A 15,785-nucleotide genomic window follows, 5' to 3' on the forward strand; every position below is an offset into this window, starting at 1 on the left:
ACTTGTTTTTTCCCATATGGTTACAGCAACAAGTTAAAGCCCGTGTGAAAAACCACGGGAATCAGCAGTGCAATTCAGTTGGTAGAATTGCAGTTGGTAGTACAAAATATGTTTTTTTTTTAGAAAAATTCAAGAGCCCAATACACAATAAATAGTCCTTAAAACTTAGTACATTTTAATTTTAAGTTTAAGTTGTCTGAGAATAGATTCTAAATAAATCACGTAAATTATTAAAAATTAAATTTAACAATTGTGAGGAGACAAGTTTGCTTTGAGATTTCCGGCCAAATATGCGAGAAGTTGTGCCCATTTTTGAACAAGGCATGAACAGCACCACCTGCTGGAGACTTATTATCTCACACTTATTAGTGATGAAGTAAGTCATATTTAAAAAAAAAGATTAATATAAATAATTTGCTAATTTAATCTACATTGTTTCTTTTTATGCCTGAGCACTTTTAAAACTGAAAATCAGTCATAAATGTTAACTTCTTGTATGTAATACAATTTAAAAGTTATCTAATAAATAATGCGTGTTCCAGATAGAATTTCATTAATAAAATATTTATTTAAAGACTGGGACGGTATGTCAGTTGCAAATCTGAAAAATGTTTTCCATCTTTCCACCAAGCCGATGCCTGACTCACTGTGGTGTAACTTAAGTCATCTTTGTCAGGTCCCTCTACAGTTTGGAATGTAAAAGATATCACAAGCAATAAAAGAGGTATGGTTAGAACATTTGGCTGGCACATAAAACCCACTTTCTTTCTCTTTTCCATGCTTGTGTTGAAAACTAGTAGCGTTAAAAAATGTGCTTTAGGGAAGCTTAAAGCTTGGCCATAGATTGATTAGTTAATCGATTAATTTACTGTGGAACTCATTTGACCAATGTTTAGCTAGTAAAACAAAATTTGTCCGTTTAATCCACACACATGACAGAAAGACTAAGTATAAACTTTGGCCATAAGGTCATTTTTGATATCACACCGTGTTCCATCAGCTGCATCATCAGAAAAATAAATACTATGACATCATCTACGTAACTTGAACTCGTGTTTCAACCACAAAAATAGTCCACCTCTGTAAAATCCTTCTTTTTTTGTATATTTGCAAATGTAATACATAATTTATTTAATACGGATTTACTTGTATTGATTATTAAAACAATGAATGACAGGTTATAGGTGCATCAAGGGTGTCGCAGCGACGCAGCAGTCAACGAATGTAACGTACCCCCGGTCACTTGGACGAAGGCGGTGCTAGTAGTGCCCAAGCAGCAGGGCCTTGCCTTTGTGGATGTAGAAGAGAAGATGGCTCCCGTTCTGGAGAAACAGCTCCCGGGCACAGCCGGGGCAGGCGACAACAACAACGAGGAGGAAGAAGGACAAAACCTTTGGCGAGTTCTGCTTCTCTTTCAACCACTACATACCTGCCGAGCCCGTTCTTGGAAGAGCACAAGCGCCGTGGTTCTGCTTTGTCACTGCCGGTTGCTCCCAGTCAAACACCGGCCCGGCTAGCCTTAACGTTAGCTGCTCTGCTAACTGAGCTACCCCTGCTTAACCAGTACAGTTTAGCCAAGACGAGTTTTTCTAAAAACGTTACAACAGTTAGTAAGTGAATACCGACTCATTACTGAGAGACACATTTGTAGTATTTCGGGGTTTTACAGTTTAGGACAAAAGCCAATTTGAAACATAGCTCATGTATGCAGTGTACTCTAACGTCAAGCTAACAGTAACGTTAACGCGCTAGTACCATGGCCAGCTAATGTAAGTATGCAGAAACATAATGTTGGTGTGAGACAACGCTTGATAGCGATAATTAAGCAATTAAAGTCTTTTGGCCGCAACCTGTCAGATTTCATGACTTCACAATTCAAGTTTGTTGCTAACGGACTGGTCAGTCTAAATGACTTATCATTTCCTGTTTTTGGTGTTGTCGTGGATCACAGGGACCGCTCGAAGTGGGATAGTCTCTGCTAACATTTAAGTAACTGCTAATTCTTATTTGACGAAGGGATACAGTTGTCATTGAAGATTATCCTCTGATATGTGGACTTTTTAGGGTACCACTTGACTGTCAACCTAACGGCATACCTCATTTGTTTGCTGTTCATTAATCGATATGTTTTGTTAATTCTTGTAGGTCCTCAATACTGAGTGAAGTGTCAACTAGATCGAGTTCAAAGTTGCCATCAGGGAAAAACATCCTGGTATTTGGTAAGTCGCATGTATTAAAGTGCGTGTTTAGTAAACAAAATGATACAAAATTCACAACAGCAAATGACGACACATTAGAACCTTTCTCATTTATCAGAAAGGCTGCCCTTTTAGTTGTGTTACTCCCCACACTTTTGAACACAGGAAAACCTAGAGAGGTCTTCTTGGGTGGGGTTATACCTTAATTACTCGGATGGGCTGGGTGCAGAAATGTGTGTGTGTGTGTGGGGGGGGGGAAACTGCCGGTGACCGGGAGGATTTGTGTGGGAGATTGCAACCTTTGATAGTCATGAGAATGTGAGTGTAGGAATTACATTAGAGGTATTGCAAAGTGTAAAAAACATTGATTTGGTTGTTTCATTTGCACATCATGCATCAGTTAATAATAATTATATGTACAGTATGTATCTGCATTACTATGGCTACTATTACTTGTAATAATCTTGTGTATTCATAATTTAGTCATTAGATGAATAATATTATGTTGCAGGTGAGGATGGATCAGGAAAAACCACACTTATCGCCAAACTTCAAGGAGCTGATCACAACAAGAAAGGGAGGGGACTGGAGTACCTGTACTTAAGTGTTCATGATGAAGACAGAGATGGTGAGTTTAGTTGCTGTATCTTTCTGGGATTTTAGCATTTTCAAAATAACTATTTTAAATCAATGTTTGTGTTGCATGTATTTAAAATTGGGCTTTTCTTTTGCAGACCTTACTCGCTGTAATGTATGGATCCTAGATGGGGATGTATACCACAAAGGCTTACTTAAGTTTGCTGTTACAGCTAAGTCACTACCTGACTGTCTAGCTGTGTTTGTTGTGGATATGTCACGGCCCTGGACCATTATGGAGTCGCTGCAGAAGTGGGCCAGTGTTCTACGTGACCATGTAGACAAGCTCAAGATCCCTCCAGAAGACATGAGGGAAATGGAGCAGAGGAGTAAGTAATAGTTGACTTTATCTAAGTGAGTTGCACAGGATGGCATCAAAATGACACATGCTCTTTAAGTTTGTTTGACAATAAATGGAAGACTATATATTAATTTTCAAAATGTAGCTCTTAGCTTGTTGTAGATTTTTTTTCTCCTAAACAAAGTTTGAAATTTTTGTTTCTTCAGAAGGTTCAATTTATGGCTACAATCTTTAAATCTTTTATTATACTGTCATGAAGCCAATAACATTTGCAGTGTGTTGTTGTTTACTGTACAGCAGATGCTTGGGGAAACCAATGCATTTCAGCCTTGTGGCATTTGGTAGTATCTACAGTTACCATGGCCACAGGCTTAAATGCTTTCTCTCATCCATGAACCTTGGCAGTAGGTGAATGTGTCCTGGTGTAATGTTTTACTGCACAGTTCCCTAAATTGCAGCAGTTAGCATTAATCCAAATGGTTCTCTATTTCATTTTAGCAGACTACTGGTTAAGATTGATTTAACTTTGTGATAAGTGAAATAATGACATGCACACATTTTGTATGTGTTTCTGGCGATGGCTACAAAGAAACAACCTATAGAAAGATGCATAAAGCAATGGCAGTTACATAACCAGACTCCTTGCTTTCTAGCTGCTGGGAAGAAGTAGAGATTGTTTTTTCGCATGGCATGAGGAGAAGAACTTTATAACATTACACGTTGTTGTGGATGTTTCTAGGTCATCATCAGAGAGGCCCATGATCCTCAGCTGTGTGTTCAGGCTAGAGGCAAGTTCTCCAGATCAATGTGTGATGCTCTCAGAAGTTGTTCTCCTTTTTAATTTTAGAATGGGTCATCTTTCTTATGAACAGTTGTTTTGTGTTTGGAAAGATGTTTCTCTTGAGACAAGTTAGTTCAGCCTGCAGGGTTTCACAGGAAATTATTTTCTGCCTGCAAAACTAGTTTGTTGCGGCTGTTGCCTTAATAAGTGAATTGAAATCACTTTACAAGAAAAAAGATTGGTTAATGAATTTGACAGAACAAGTCTTGAAATGTTTACCATATATCATGTTATTCCAGTTGCAAGTGGTAACAGGTAGTCTTGTCTGGTGACAAACATGTTTAAAAAAAAAAAAGGAAGAAAAGCTGGTAGCCAAGTGATGACTAAAGCACATTTTTAATTGAAAATTCTTAAATTACTTTAATAAACTCACGTTTTCAACTTGTGTTACTGAACTATTTCAGTTCAAGTAACTGTTATAGTTGAGCATATCTGAAATTGACTTGTACACTGCAGAAGAAAGGAAATATCCCTGAAATAATTAAATCCTTCCTAGTATTCCGTAGCTTTTGGCTTGAGCATCCATTACAGTTGTGTTTTTGCAGTTATTCTGGTAGTCTGGGCTGTATATTTTGTTGAGTCACATTTTGCTCTGACTTTAAACAGACTTTTATTTAGATTATTTTTCTTTCTTTCTGGCCTGACATTGTGACCAACCATATGACATGGTCAGATCTTATTTTAGCTCAGACCGATAAAAAAGTATCTAGTAATCATACCTGTAATCACAGTAGCACACTGGTGAAAACTAGTCAGATTTTGTATTTGTAGATATGAGTTAGTGTGACAGTGGCTGACAGACACAGTGGAAGTGTTTGTGAATGGCTTTGGTCCAGGGATTCTTGCAGACGTCTTGCATCATAGTTCCCTCCCCTCCAGCAGCAGTGTCAGGAAAAGGAAGCGACGTAAACAGAGTGGCTCAGTGAGTGGGCTGGACATTCTGAGTCCTGCTATGCTGTAACTGAAGAAGGTTGTCCGCTACAGTCATCTCAAGTTAAATTACAGGAGCAACCTATTGCTGCCAGGATGAAATGGTGAAATCAGAAACATTTCATTCTGTGACGTGTTGAGCTCCATTATTTGAGAATAAACCACTGACAGACATTTTTGCTTATTTTTTTTTATTTTTTATTTTTTTACTTGACCTAAGGTCTATTTCAGTTAAATAGAAACTGTAAAATGTAGCAATGTGCCAGCAGAAGTAATTTATAAACTGTTTAAAACTATCGTAAAACTTTGACTTGACTAATATAGCCAATAATACAGAATGGGCTTATTTAAAATGTAGCTGTCCAGAAAAGACACCTTCTATTTGTATCCTTTCACCTTTTCTCACCATTTACTGACATCTTTGAAAAAACTAAAAAACTGCAGGCAATTTCTTTTTTTGATTAAATGCATATGTAATTTTTTTTTTCAGGTACAGTTTCAGTACTTTGAGAATAGCATATATTTCATTTATTGAAGGCTGAGCAGTCCTCATTTATGTTTACCAATGTGTTTTGGCCTCACCTTTGTTTGTGGAACAGATAGAGCAAAGTCTGTCCGTCTTTTCCTCTTTCACTTTGTACATTAAAGTGATAATCTAATCTCCTGTACTGCTTGTAGTGGGTGGTAGAGTTGGAGCCGCTGTCTGGTACTCCAGAACCTGCTCAATTTTAAGATGCTGTGTAAATTAAACTGATCGGTTGCACATACAGTAAGTCAGCTTTTGTTTTAGGGTCTTCATAGCAGGTAGGGATTAGCAAACAAAATTGCTAACAAACAAACAGTGGATGGAAGGCTGCTGGGAAAGCTGACAGGATTTTTCTACAATTTTATTCTAGTTTAATGGGTATTTTAATAAACTCATTGTATTGTTTTACTTGCTTAACTTTTCTTGTCTGTATAATTGAGTGTAGATGTTGTCAACTCCATTATTAATACAGAACAGCTGGGCTGCCTATCTGTTTGTTGTCTGGTAGCTACTCTTCTTTTAGGATATTTTCATCAGACTAGTTAATTTGAACTAATTCTTCATACACATATAAACATCTAGAAAAATTTCATACATATTGTAATAAATGTAGTCAGGTCACCTAAATTCTTATAATAGGTCTATATCTCTGGTAGAAATCAAAGCCAGGAATATGTATGAAATGAACTTTTTGATTGTGTAAAATATTTATTAGTGTAAAATCACCATACTGCATTCCTAAAGCCATTTAAACCCTAATGTACATACTGCAAGCTTTTTGTTTATATGCACTGGATTTCTTAATCCTGTATACGAGAAGGGATCCCTTTCAGATTGCTTGCAACACTGTTTCTCAAAATATGCTAAATTCCATCTCTGATATTCCCTAATATCAGAGATGGGTTTGGCTCAAAATGGTAAGTCAGCCTGGCTTTGTGGACTGTCCCCAAATGTATTCACAAAGCTCCTGAGGAAGTAGGCTGCATACCACAGCTTGATAAGCACAACAAAAAAATGAAAGATGTCAAGCATTGTTTTTGTTTTTTCTACTATTCACTGATGGTCAATTTTATAACAGCGGAACTATAGCATGATTAACACATTTATTCCAATTGTACTAAACTAATACAGGACTTTTAACAGTAACAACTATGTAGATTTTAGGTTGCAAATTTTAGTAATTGAGCTAGAGCATATTTTCATATGTGCAAAATACCATGTGGGTTTGACCCTGTGATCTGTAAACTTAGTTTGAGCTAAACTATTAACACTGCACCATTAGTCTCTAGTTGGAAGTGTGTTCACCACCGGTCTGAATTCCTTGCTTTTTTTCTCATTTTCTTTAACTAGTGGTGAAAGTGTTCCAGGAGTACACAGAACCGGAGGATGCCACCCTGTCCTCCCCACAGAGACGGGCCACAACAGCAGGGGAAGATGAGGCTGTTGTGCTACCTCTTGGGGATAACGCTCTCACAAACAACCTTGGCATTCCAGTGCTAGTAGTTTGCACAAAGGTAAATTACATTCATCCATTCACTTTTTTTTTTTTTTTTTACCAACTATCTTAACTTCTGGAAGTAAAGCTCTTTAGCTGTAAGTTGGTGGTAGGTTACACTTCCCTAAGTTACATGGGTACAGAAAGTGTCCTTTTAATACCTAGATAAGTGACCTTCACTGCTGGTTTTTCTTTGCTAGGCTTTTGAATTGCTACCAGGATGAGCCCATTTGTATTCAGACCCTATTAACCGGCTGTTCATTTATTTACCATCTATTTATTTTATAGATGGCTTTATTTTTATATATGCTTAAGCTTCCATTATACTTGCTTGTTAGCTTTCTAGGCAAGGACCAGTGCTTAAATACACAGTTGGTAACCATCAGCAAAGCTTCACGTGCTAGCTGTGATTAGAGAAGGGTGAATGTGCCTTTTGTTTTGTCTTTGGTGCCTCCCTTAAGCCCTTTCAGGTACTGAAGAAAAAAATTTGGAAGATAAAGGCCAATGAGGGGTTGTGTTGATGCACAGTGAGGTATTTTTTTGGAGTAAAATCACTAACTACATAAAATTGCATTTTTGTCCTATAGACTTGAGGTGCAGTGCTGTCTTGTTCAAACATTTGTGAATGCCAATATTTTCGTTGGGTCTGTCCTTAATATTTCAATGTTTTGCTCTTCAGTGTGATGCAGTCAGCATACTGGAGAAGGAGCATGACTACAAAGAGGAGCACTTTGATTTCATCCAGTCTCACATCAGGCGATTTTGCTTACAATGTATCTTTTCAATGCATACTTGTTTGCAATTTGATCTTACCTGTCATGATATTATTGACAGTTCAAACAGAAAAAGCTCAGGATATCTTACTGATTATCATTAATAAACAGTTTATCATCCACAGTCATTATCCCAACAACCGCTTCCTTAACTTAATTAAACAGATGGAGCAGGCCTGATCTACACTTCAGTCAAAGAGGAAAAGAACCTAGATCTGCTTTACAAATATATAGTACATAAGATGTATGACTTTCAGTTCACCACACCTGCCTTAGTGGTGGAAAAGGATGCAGTGTTCATGTAAGTCAAGCTACACATTTGCTTGGTCATTGAGTTTATGTTTTGTTTTCCATCACAACTTCAATTGCTGATTGTCCTAATTGAAACCTTTAGCTTACTCCTGTTGCCAAACAGCATTTACCTTCCTTTCAGTAACATACCAAAAGCAAATTCTATCTTTTTATTTTTTATTTCATGGAAATGGTGTACATGGTTGTCTACATCGGTCCATCATTCATATCAGTCTTGCTTCTGTAATTATCTGTCTTTCTTTCAGCCCATCTGGATGGGATAATGAGAAGAAAATTGGGATTTTACATGAAAACTTTACAACAGTGAGACCTGAAGATCCATTTGAAGACTTTATAACAAAGCCTCCAGTACGCAAGGTATGGCAATGCAAATAATAAAAAATAGTAAATTTGATCCTCTAATATTGTGCATGTTTTCATTATTTAGTTTTTTCACTGTTTTGATTAATGTCTTTATCCTTTCCTCCTCTGCGCACACGAACACCTTATTCTACAGTTGGTACATGACAAAGAGATCAATGCAGAGGATGAGCAAGTTTTCCTGATGAAGCAACAGGTATGTAACAGCCTTCCTTGAAGCCATTACAATTTCCCTATGTTACTTTGTAGTCAAGCCCGGAATCAACTGTCCCCATTTTTCAACTATTTAGTGGAAGTATTTTAGTGAAAGAGATATATGGAGGAACAAAAAATAAAAATCTGCCATGTTTTCTGTAAGATTTTAGGAGTCTCTGAACTGACATTGTTACTGTAAAACAAGTTTGTATTTTGTTAACTTGACACTGCACATAACTGGGTGTCACTTCCTATTTTACAGAAAAATAAAACAGGAAGCTAATTTAAAAATAAAAAAAACTCAACTGAAATTTCTAATCAACTGTTTATATGGAGTAATTTTTTCAATGGAAACCACTGATTTGTTTCTTGCATAACCATTTCTTGCTAATTTTCAATTTTCTTAAAATTTCCTAGATTGGTATTTTTGGAATTATTTCTTTGACTGTTAATGAAATTTTTAAAGTCATTAAAGTTTCTCCCTTAAGTGACAAATGTGCAAGAAATCTGCTGTATGATATAAACCACACCTGTTTTAATCTGCAACCTTAATCTGTAACCTTTTTTGTTTCCACTACAGTCTTTGTTAGCAAAGCAGCCAGCCACGCCAACAAGAGGACCAACAGTAAGTAACTTAAAATAGTTCAAATATGAAATTATATGAAATTTTATTTGAGCTGCGCTTACAGACTTTGTCTGGTTTGTCTTTTACAGGACTCTCCAGGACGAACAGCCTCTGGGTCTCCCAGGCCTGCTGGTCGTGCCGGCCAAACCAATGTGACCAGTGGCTCACCAATGGCCGCTGTGAAAAAACCTGACCCTAACATGAAAGGTCGGAGCTCTCTATGAGTGGTCATTACTTTTTTTCTGTCTGACTTAAAATCACACTTTACTCCATTAGTTTATAGTTTGCCCCAGGGGCATGCATAGACTTTCTGCTAAATTTAAGCTTGCTATTATCACCTACGGCAGTGGTTCAGTTGGCAGAGGGGCGGCCCACCCTCCATAGGGTCGGAGGTTTGCGGCCCACTTTTCCCGAGCACATGTAGCTCGGGAAGAGTGTCCCTTGACTGCAAGACACTGAACCCGCCCATCCTCATTTCCAACATTGCGGAAGGTTGCATCAGGAAGGGCATCCATCTGTGCCAAATGCATGTGCTGATCTGCCGTGGTGACCCTGAATTTACAGGATAAGCCGAAAGGACAAAAAAAAAAAAACACCTTTATTAAAACCAATGTTATGACCCCCACAAACTGCTTTGATCAATTCTTTTCAGTTATCTTCTATTTAAATGGATAAACAAAAGGAGGGGAACAAATAACAGACAAAGTACAGATTTGAGGTGTGATCCTAGATAAGGATGCCCAGACAACATGTACTGTAGAGTCTACAGAGAATGCATTGGAAGTCAAATGACTTCCAAACAAAAAGCAAGCAGGGAAAGCTGCATTTACTGTATGTAGATCTCCCTCTGCTGTCCCTGATGTCAGTTGCAAATATTAAACATCTTTAAAATAATCAGTTGGTAACTGATTCTTAAGTCTTTAGCATAGCAACGCATGCTTTTGGTCATTTAACTTAAAACAGCTCTAAACCACAGACAGATTTCCACTTCTGCCAACCTGAGAAGGTTAACAATCAATGTTTTATGAGTAGTAACTATTCAGCCATTCACTCAGCTGCTTGTGCATCCATCCATTCTTTTTTTTTTTTTTTGGCCCACATGTTGTTAGAGCAAGCTGATAAGAAAAGTGGTTATGTTGTATACATGGCTAAAATCTACTTGGGGAAATCAGGTTTCCCTAATCCTCTACCTTGATTCCAGAAACCAGCTTTCCTGTTTACATAATAGTTATGAAATCACCTTTCCTGAGAGAGTCAACTGTAACCTGGTTACTTAAGGGCATGGAAACTTACTGATTGTGTTTTTTTTTTTTTTTTTTTTGATTATGTGATTCATTGCAAAGCAACTGAAGCTATCCTTGGTAACTGATTTGAAAGCACAACATTGTAATTTGTTCGGTACTCAGTACTTAACTGTTCAAACAAGTGGTGCTGATCTTTCATTAAAATCACATTGATGTTCTGTTCTTTATTTCTGCTGCAGCAGGAGCAGCCAATGAGGGAGTGCTGGCTAACTTCTTCAACAGTCTGTTGAGTAAAAAGACTGGAGCCCCCGGCAGTCCAGGAACTGGAGCAGTTGGAGCCGGAGTGCAAGGCTCTGCCAAAAAAACAGGTACAAGTCCTAATACTTTTATCTCTCATCTCAGTATAAACAGCTTCTTAGTTTTCAGACTATCTTTCTTGTAGGTTTTTATTTAAATAAAACTATAATAGTAGGGCTCCATCATATATGGTTTCAGCATTAACATATAGTCATTGCAATGTGTGCATGTGCAGTTACACCACTGCAGGACGTCTAATGCCAAGTGAGGCAAATTAATTCAAATGCAATGCTACAAATTTTGTTCTGCTAGATGGAGATTGAAAACCCATTGTTCTCATTTTCCATCACTAACCTAGAAGAGAAATCTGTTTAGCATAACAGTACAAACACAGTAAACTACTAATCATAACCATTTATAACTAGTTTAGCAAATGTCAGTTAACAGTTATTTTGAAAAGAAAAAGGACAGCGCTGAATGAAAATAGTTACTTTCTCAACAGTACTTTCACAGTGAGCTAAGGAATGTTTTAGACTACCTCATTTCCACCAAAATTCAACTCAGTAGTGTAATCAAATTTTTCATCTGTATTTGATACGTTGAAATCTGTTGCATAGCCAATGTTGTGCATTCACCTGCTACAAAAGCGCGATTCTTTAAACGCGAGACAAACACAGGCACGTTGTTTAGTAGAGGCTTTGAACTATTTTGCTGTCTAGAGTTTTGTCTCTGCAGTCTGAGAAAATGCTAACAGAGAAAGAAAAGTTGTCCTCTTTGATTGAACTTCTGACATCTGTGGAAACTTGTTACAGGCCTGTATGCACTAGACCTCTAGACCTTTTTTACCTGTTGTTGTTTTTCAGTAACCCCATCTGATGTGCATGCCAATAGCACGTTTTTAAAAACTTACTGTTATATAGATGAGTCTGATTAGTTTTGCATGTGTGTTAACTGTGGCAGCGAGCCACAAATCTCCTGCATGGAACAGCATCATCATCCAAACCCCATCCATCTGCTTGCTGGCCATAGAAAACCTTTTAAAGTGTATACACACAGAAGCTACAGAAGATTACTTTTGGGCTTTGTCTCCCTTTTTTTTTTTTTTCCTTTTTTTTTTTTCTTCTAAGGGCAGAAGCCGGGTTTGACTGACGTCCAGGCTGAGTTGGACAGGATGACTCGCAAACAAGACTCCATGGTTTCAGCTAACAACATACCGCCGCCGACAGAGAATGAAGCGTGAAGGCAACTAAAAAGCTGCATTGTCCACTGCATTAATACTCTGGAAAAATACATGTACATGTGAGCATAAAAAAATTGACCAAATTCCCAATGTCTGTAACAGTCAGCACACAGTGGGTTCACCAAAACAAGTTTCAAATGCTATCAAAAATTTTGGTGAAATGGGAAGAGAGATTACAGAGATGGAGGTGTTCATGAGATGATAAATGCTGAATGCTTGGCTTTATTTCTATTCTCTCTTCCACTGTAAATGTTATTTTGTGAGGGACGTCAGTTTATGGAAATGTGTGCACACTCCCTGGCAGCCACGCTGTTGCGCTGAGCTGCAGGACCTCCAGTTTTTGGGCTAACATGCCCTTTCCTCATGGGTTATAAGAGTGGAAAAATACTGGTCCTGGTCTCTGGTTTAGCTAATCTCATGGAAGAAATTTGGTTGTTATTGGAAAGGAATTTAAATATATTAACTGAGAAAAGTAATAAGATTTGCAAACATATGTAGTATATAAAAAAAGTTGATGAAGTGATGCTGATGTATTTATACAAAATCCTTCTTTTTATTTTGTTTTGTGCACCATTATCGCTTTAAGAAAACATTCATCATGTTAAAATGCCACTGATGTCATGACACTAATATGACAAGTCCAGATAGCTGACAGCATATCGCATCATTTGCCCTAGTCATCTCAAAACAAATCTGTAAATATAACCAATTTATTCAGGTTTACTTTAACTTTGTATGAAATGCAACTCTGTCCAAATTTAGACAATGGCTTCTTTCATTAAACAAGACTGGTTTGGATCTGACAGGTTTAGAGGCTGCAACAGAATTACTTCTTGAGCTACAGGTGTGTAAATTTGGGGAGGGTGTTGGGCAGCATCTTTCCTACTATAACTCCTAAGTGCCTCGCACAGTTAACTGTTTGTGTCATAGTAGAGGTGCTTGTCTACATAAGAGGAAATGCACTGTAGCACCATCGGTTAAAGGTTTTTGTCAATTTCTTGTCATCCAAATTATTTATTTTGTTTAACATTTTTGTTAATGTCCAACAAGCCTGTGGTCTGTTTTTCCAGAAATAATTGATGGCGTTCAATAGAGCAATAGATTGGATGCCTTCATACACATTGTAGAGGCTGCTGATATTGAGAAGAAACCACATCATGGAACTTGGAGGAGTCCTTCCCCCCCACAAACACTTAATGTGGCTGAAACCACTTGCTTCGCAGCTGAACACAAACATGATATGCTGTGTTTGAACAAAATGAAATATTGAATCTATGAGTGTTTGTCAGCATTGTCCTTGTATGGTTTCACGTGTTTTATTCACACTGTACACACTGGCAATTAAAACATTCCCAGTTTCTACATGAAATAGCTGTAGAAACATCCCTTTCAAACTTTTTTTTTTTTTTCAACTTTTCAGTGCCCATTTAAAATGACAAGCTTTGCCTTCAATGTACAGCTAACAGTTTGTCACTGGATGCCCTGCCTTCACAGGAATGCTTCTAATTAAGTTGTGTGTTCATGCAGGGTTCCTTAATTTTCTTGTGTACTTTTCTTTTTTTCTTTTCTTTTTTTTTTTTAAATACAGTACCATATCAAAAAATCTGTAATAATATTTCTGGTTTCATGACACCCTAATCTATTCAAAATAAAATAAGTTGATCAATTGTAAGACTTTATGCAAGGCCCTATTTAATCCTCTGTTTAGGATTCGAATTACAAACGTTATGGTAAGGGTGAGGAAAACAACTGTTTGCTATTTAAATGATTTGGGACATGGAACCAAAGATGCATCTTGTCAATATACTCTTGCTATTATATGCTTTTATAGTTATCTTATAGGCACCAATAAGAATAAAAAGTGACCATATGTAGGCCTAGTCTTGCATGGAGCTCTTGCATTCTACTCTTAAGTCCAGCCTTTTTACTGTTTGGGATAACACACTATAAAAATGGCAGAAATGCCAAAGTCCACCCAACCATAGATTAAAAAACAATTGTATTATAGTAAATTATGGTAAATTCTCTAGAGTGGCCTATAGCTACAACAGTTAGTTGTTAACTTTTTGTTTATAAACATTTGCTCTGTAAGGGAATAACCACATTGGTGTACAGTCTACTTTATGCATAATTTGAGTTGTCAGAATGATGCTACTTATCTGTTGTAGACTTGTTTTTGATCAACATGAAGTCCTTACTGTTTTTATTTCTTTTTTTGTGATGGGTGGAATGTGCACCTGAGGGTCTGTTGCTGATGTGGATGAAGCACAATTTTAGAACAGCCAGGAGCATTACCGCCACATGTTGAAATAAGCACTTTTTCTTGGACACTTGTATCAGTTCCCTGTTGCTACAGTTAAAGATACAGAATGCATATTTTTTTGTTTCTGCCTTGCCTTTTTTAGAACATTTAGTTATGAAGTTAGTTAATCTACACAGTAAAACAGCATTATTTATCTGCATTTGCTGCTTAACTTGGGGAAGGTGCCCCCAGTGATTAACTATAAATTACATCCTTTGTCCTGGTGATATTGTATATTAAGTATCGCTCCTCTAAAAATAATTTTCACCTTTGGTAGGGGAATGTTGGGGGCCATCTTGAAGTACAGTAGATAAACCAAATAAATGTCCATTCATTTTTCAGGTTTGTCTTTTTTTCTTTCTTTTTTTTTTTTTTTTAGCCCATGAAACCTCTTTTGTGTTTACATCCTATTGAGATGTATTTATTTGTTCTCAAATATGGCTTTGCCCGTAGAGACTTTTGTTATTTTGAGATGTCACTCTAACCTGACTGACAGATTTATCCCGATGAAACATGGCCACACATGTTTAAATTTTACATTTATAGCTAAGTGGAATTATGTGTTCTCATGCTGCTTGGTTTCAAAGTTGCACTTGCTCTTTGTAAAGAACAGATGTTGTAACTTTTGTACTTTGAACTTCAGTTGAAAGCAACTGTCTCTTCACACCCTAACTGAATTGCCTTCAACCACTATTGACAGTCTACGTCTATAAGACTATGAGCTTCTGCTTCCAGCCCTTTTGTATACTGAATATCAAGACATTCTAAGCTTGTAAGCACATGGAGGCTGCATTTTTGTGTCCTGAAATAAGTCAGAAGTTTGATTTGTATAACTAACACAATTCTGTAGCCTCTAAGCTGCCGTGTTGATTCTAGCTTCTCATGCCAACAAAGATAAGGCAAATGTTTATCAGACCCCTGGCTTTAATAAAACCAAGAATCCAAACTTTGGTTGAATTTGACATTTTTCTGTCTGTTTATACAATATTTGTTGATTTTCACATTAAAAAAAAGATTGACGATTGACTAACATAACTAAAGTCACTCAACCCCTGCTAACACTGCTGCAATAGTAAAACAAAATCCGAAATTGTGAATTTTGAAAGATTGTTTAGCATTGCACAGTAACAAATGCATTTTAAAAATGTTATATATTTATTGAAAAGGTATATCAATCCATTGAGATAATATTTGATCTGCATATCCTGGTCAGGGTCAGCAAGAGTTGTCTTTGGCTACCACTCTGCTGCCCGATTTCTGTTTCCATCAGACATGAAAGGTGAAGATTTTACAGTCCTAATTTATTGTGATTTATCAGCTTCATACTATCTGTGATCAGAATAATAATTACTGTCTCCTTCCTACTTCTCTGAAGTCCCCATGTTAGAGCCATACCAGTTTGCTATATTTGTCCCACTAATTGTGTTCACTGGTTGAGCCTTTGGTAGGAAAACCATTTGTCAAAGAACATTTAACACTGACTTTAATCTTTGTCAATGTTTGGCTGAGA

At 37.1% G+C, this 15,785-nt stretch overlaps 1 protein-coding gene across 7 annotated transcripts; it reads left to right on the forward strand.

The window, feature by feature from the left end:
- Positions 1-1,229: 1,229 nt before the first annotated feature.
- dync1li2 (dynein, cytoplasmic 1, light intermediate chain 2) lies at positions 1,230-15,225 on the forward strand. Of its 7 annotated transcripts, XR_010913781.1 has the most exons (15): positions 1,232-1,396; positions 2,146-2,219; positions 2,710-2,826; positions 2,933-3,163; positions 6,783-6,946; positions 7,607-7,700; positions 7,866-8,001; positions 8,258-8,369; positions 8,509-8,568; positions 9,148-9,192; positions 9,282-9,399; positions 10,676-10,804; positions 11,861-12,032; positions 12,736-12,817; positions 13,044-15,225. XR_010913781.1 is itself a non-coding variant. In XM_067496241.1 (13 exons), the coding sequence occupies exons 1-13, from the start codon at positions 1,311-1,313 to the stop codon at positions 11,971-11,973; spliced, it is 1,476 nt and encodes a 491-aa protein (XP_067352342.1). In that variant the 5' UTR covers positions 1,230-1,310; the 3' UTR covers positions 11,974-15,225. The 7 variants fall into 7 exon arrangements, 3 of the variants coding, with proteins under 3 accessions (XP_067352342.1, XP_067352340.1, XP_067352343.1); XR_010913779.1 differs by having other exon boundaries at positions 11,861-12,817; XR_010913778.1 differs by having other exon boundaries at positions 12,736-15,225.
- The last annotated feature ends 560 nt before the right edge of the window (positions 15,226-15,785 follow it).

Source organism: Channa argus, chromosome 2 (genome assembly GCF_033026475.1).
Source record: "Channa argus isolate prfri chromosome 2, Channa argus male v1.0, whole genome shotgun sequence".
In the NCBI taxonomy this organism is placed as follows: Eukaryota; Metazoa; Chordata; class Actinopteri; order Anabantiformes; family Channidae; genus Channa; species Channa argus.

Bases quoted from the DNA above. Each gene is read 5' to 3' on its own strand.
- dync1li2 (XM_067496239.1), top strand. From the start codon at position 1,311: ATGGCTCCCGTTCTGGAGAAACAGCTCCCGGGCACAGCCGGGGCAGGC. The intron at 3,164-6,782 runs GTAAGTAATAGT...TTCTTTAACTAG, and splicing joins GAGGGAAATGGAGCAGAGGA to TGGTGAAAGTGTTCCAGGAG. The intron at 9,193-9,281 runs GTAAGTAACTTA...TGTCTTTTACAG, and splicing joins CGCCAACAAGAGGACCAACA to GACTCTCCAGGACGAACAGC.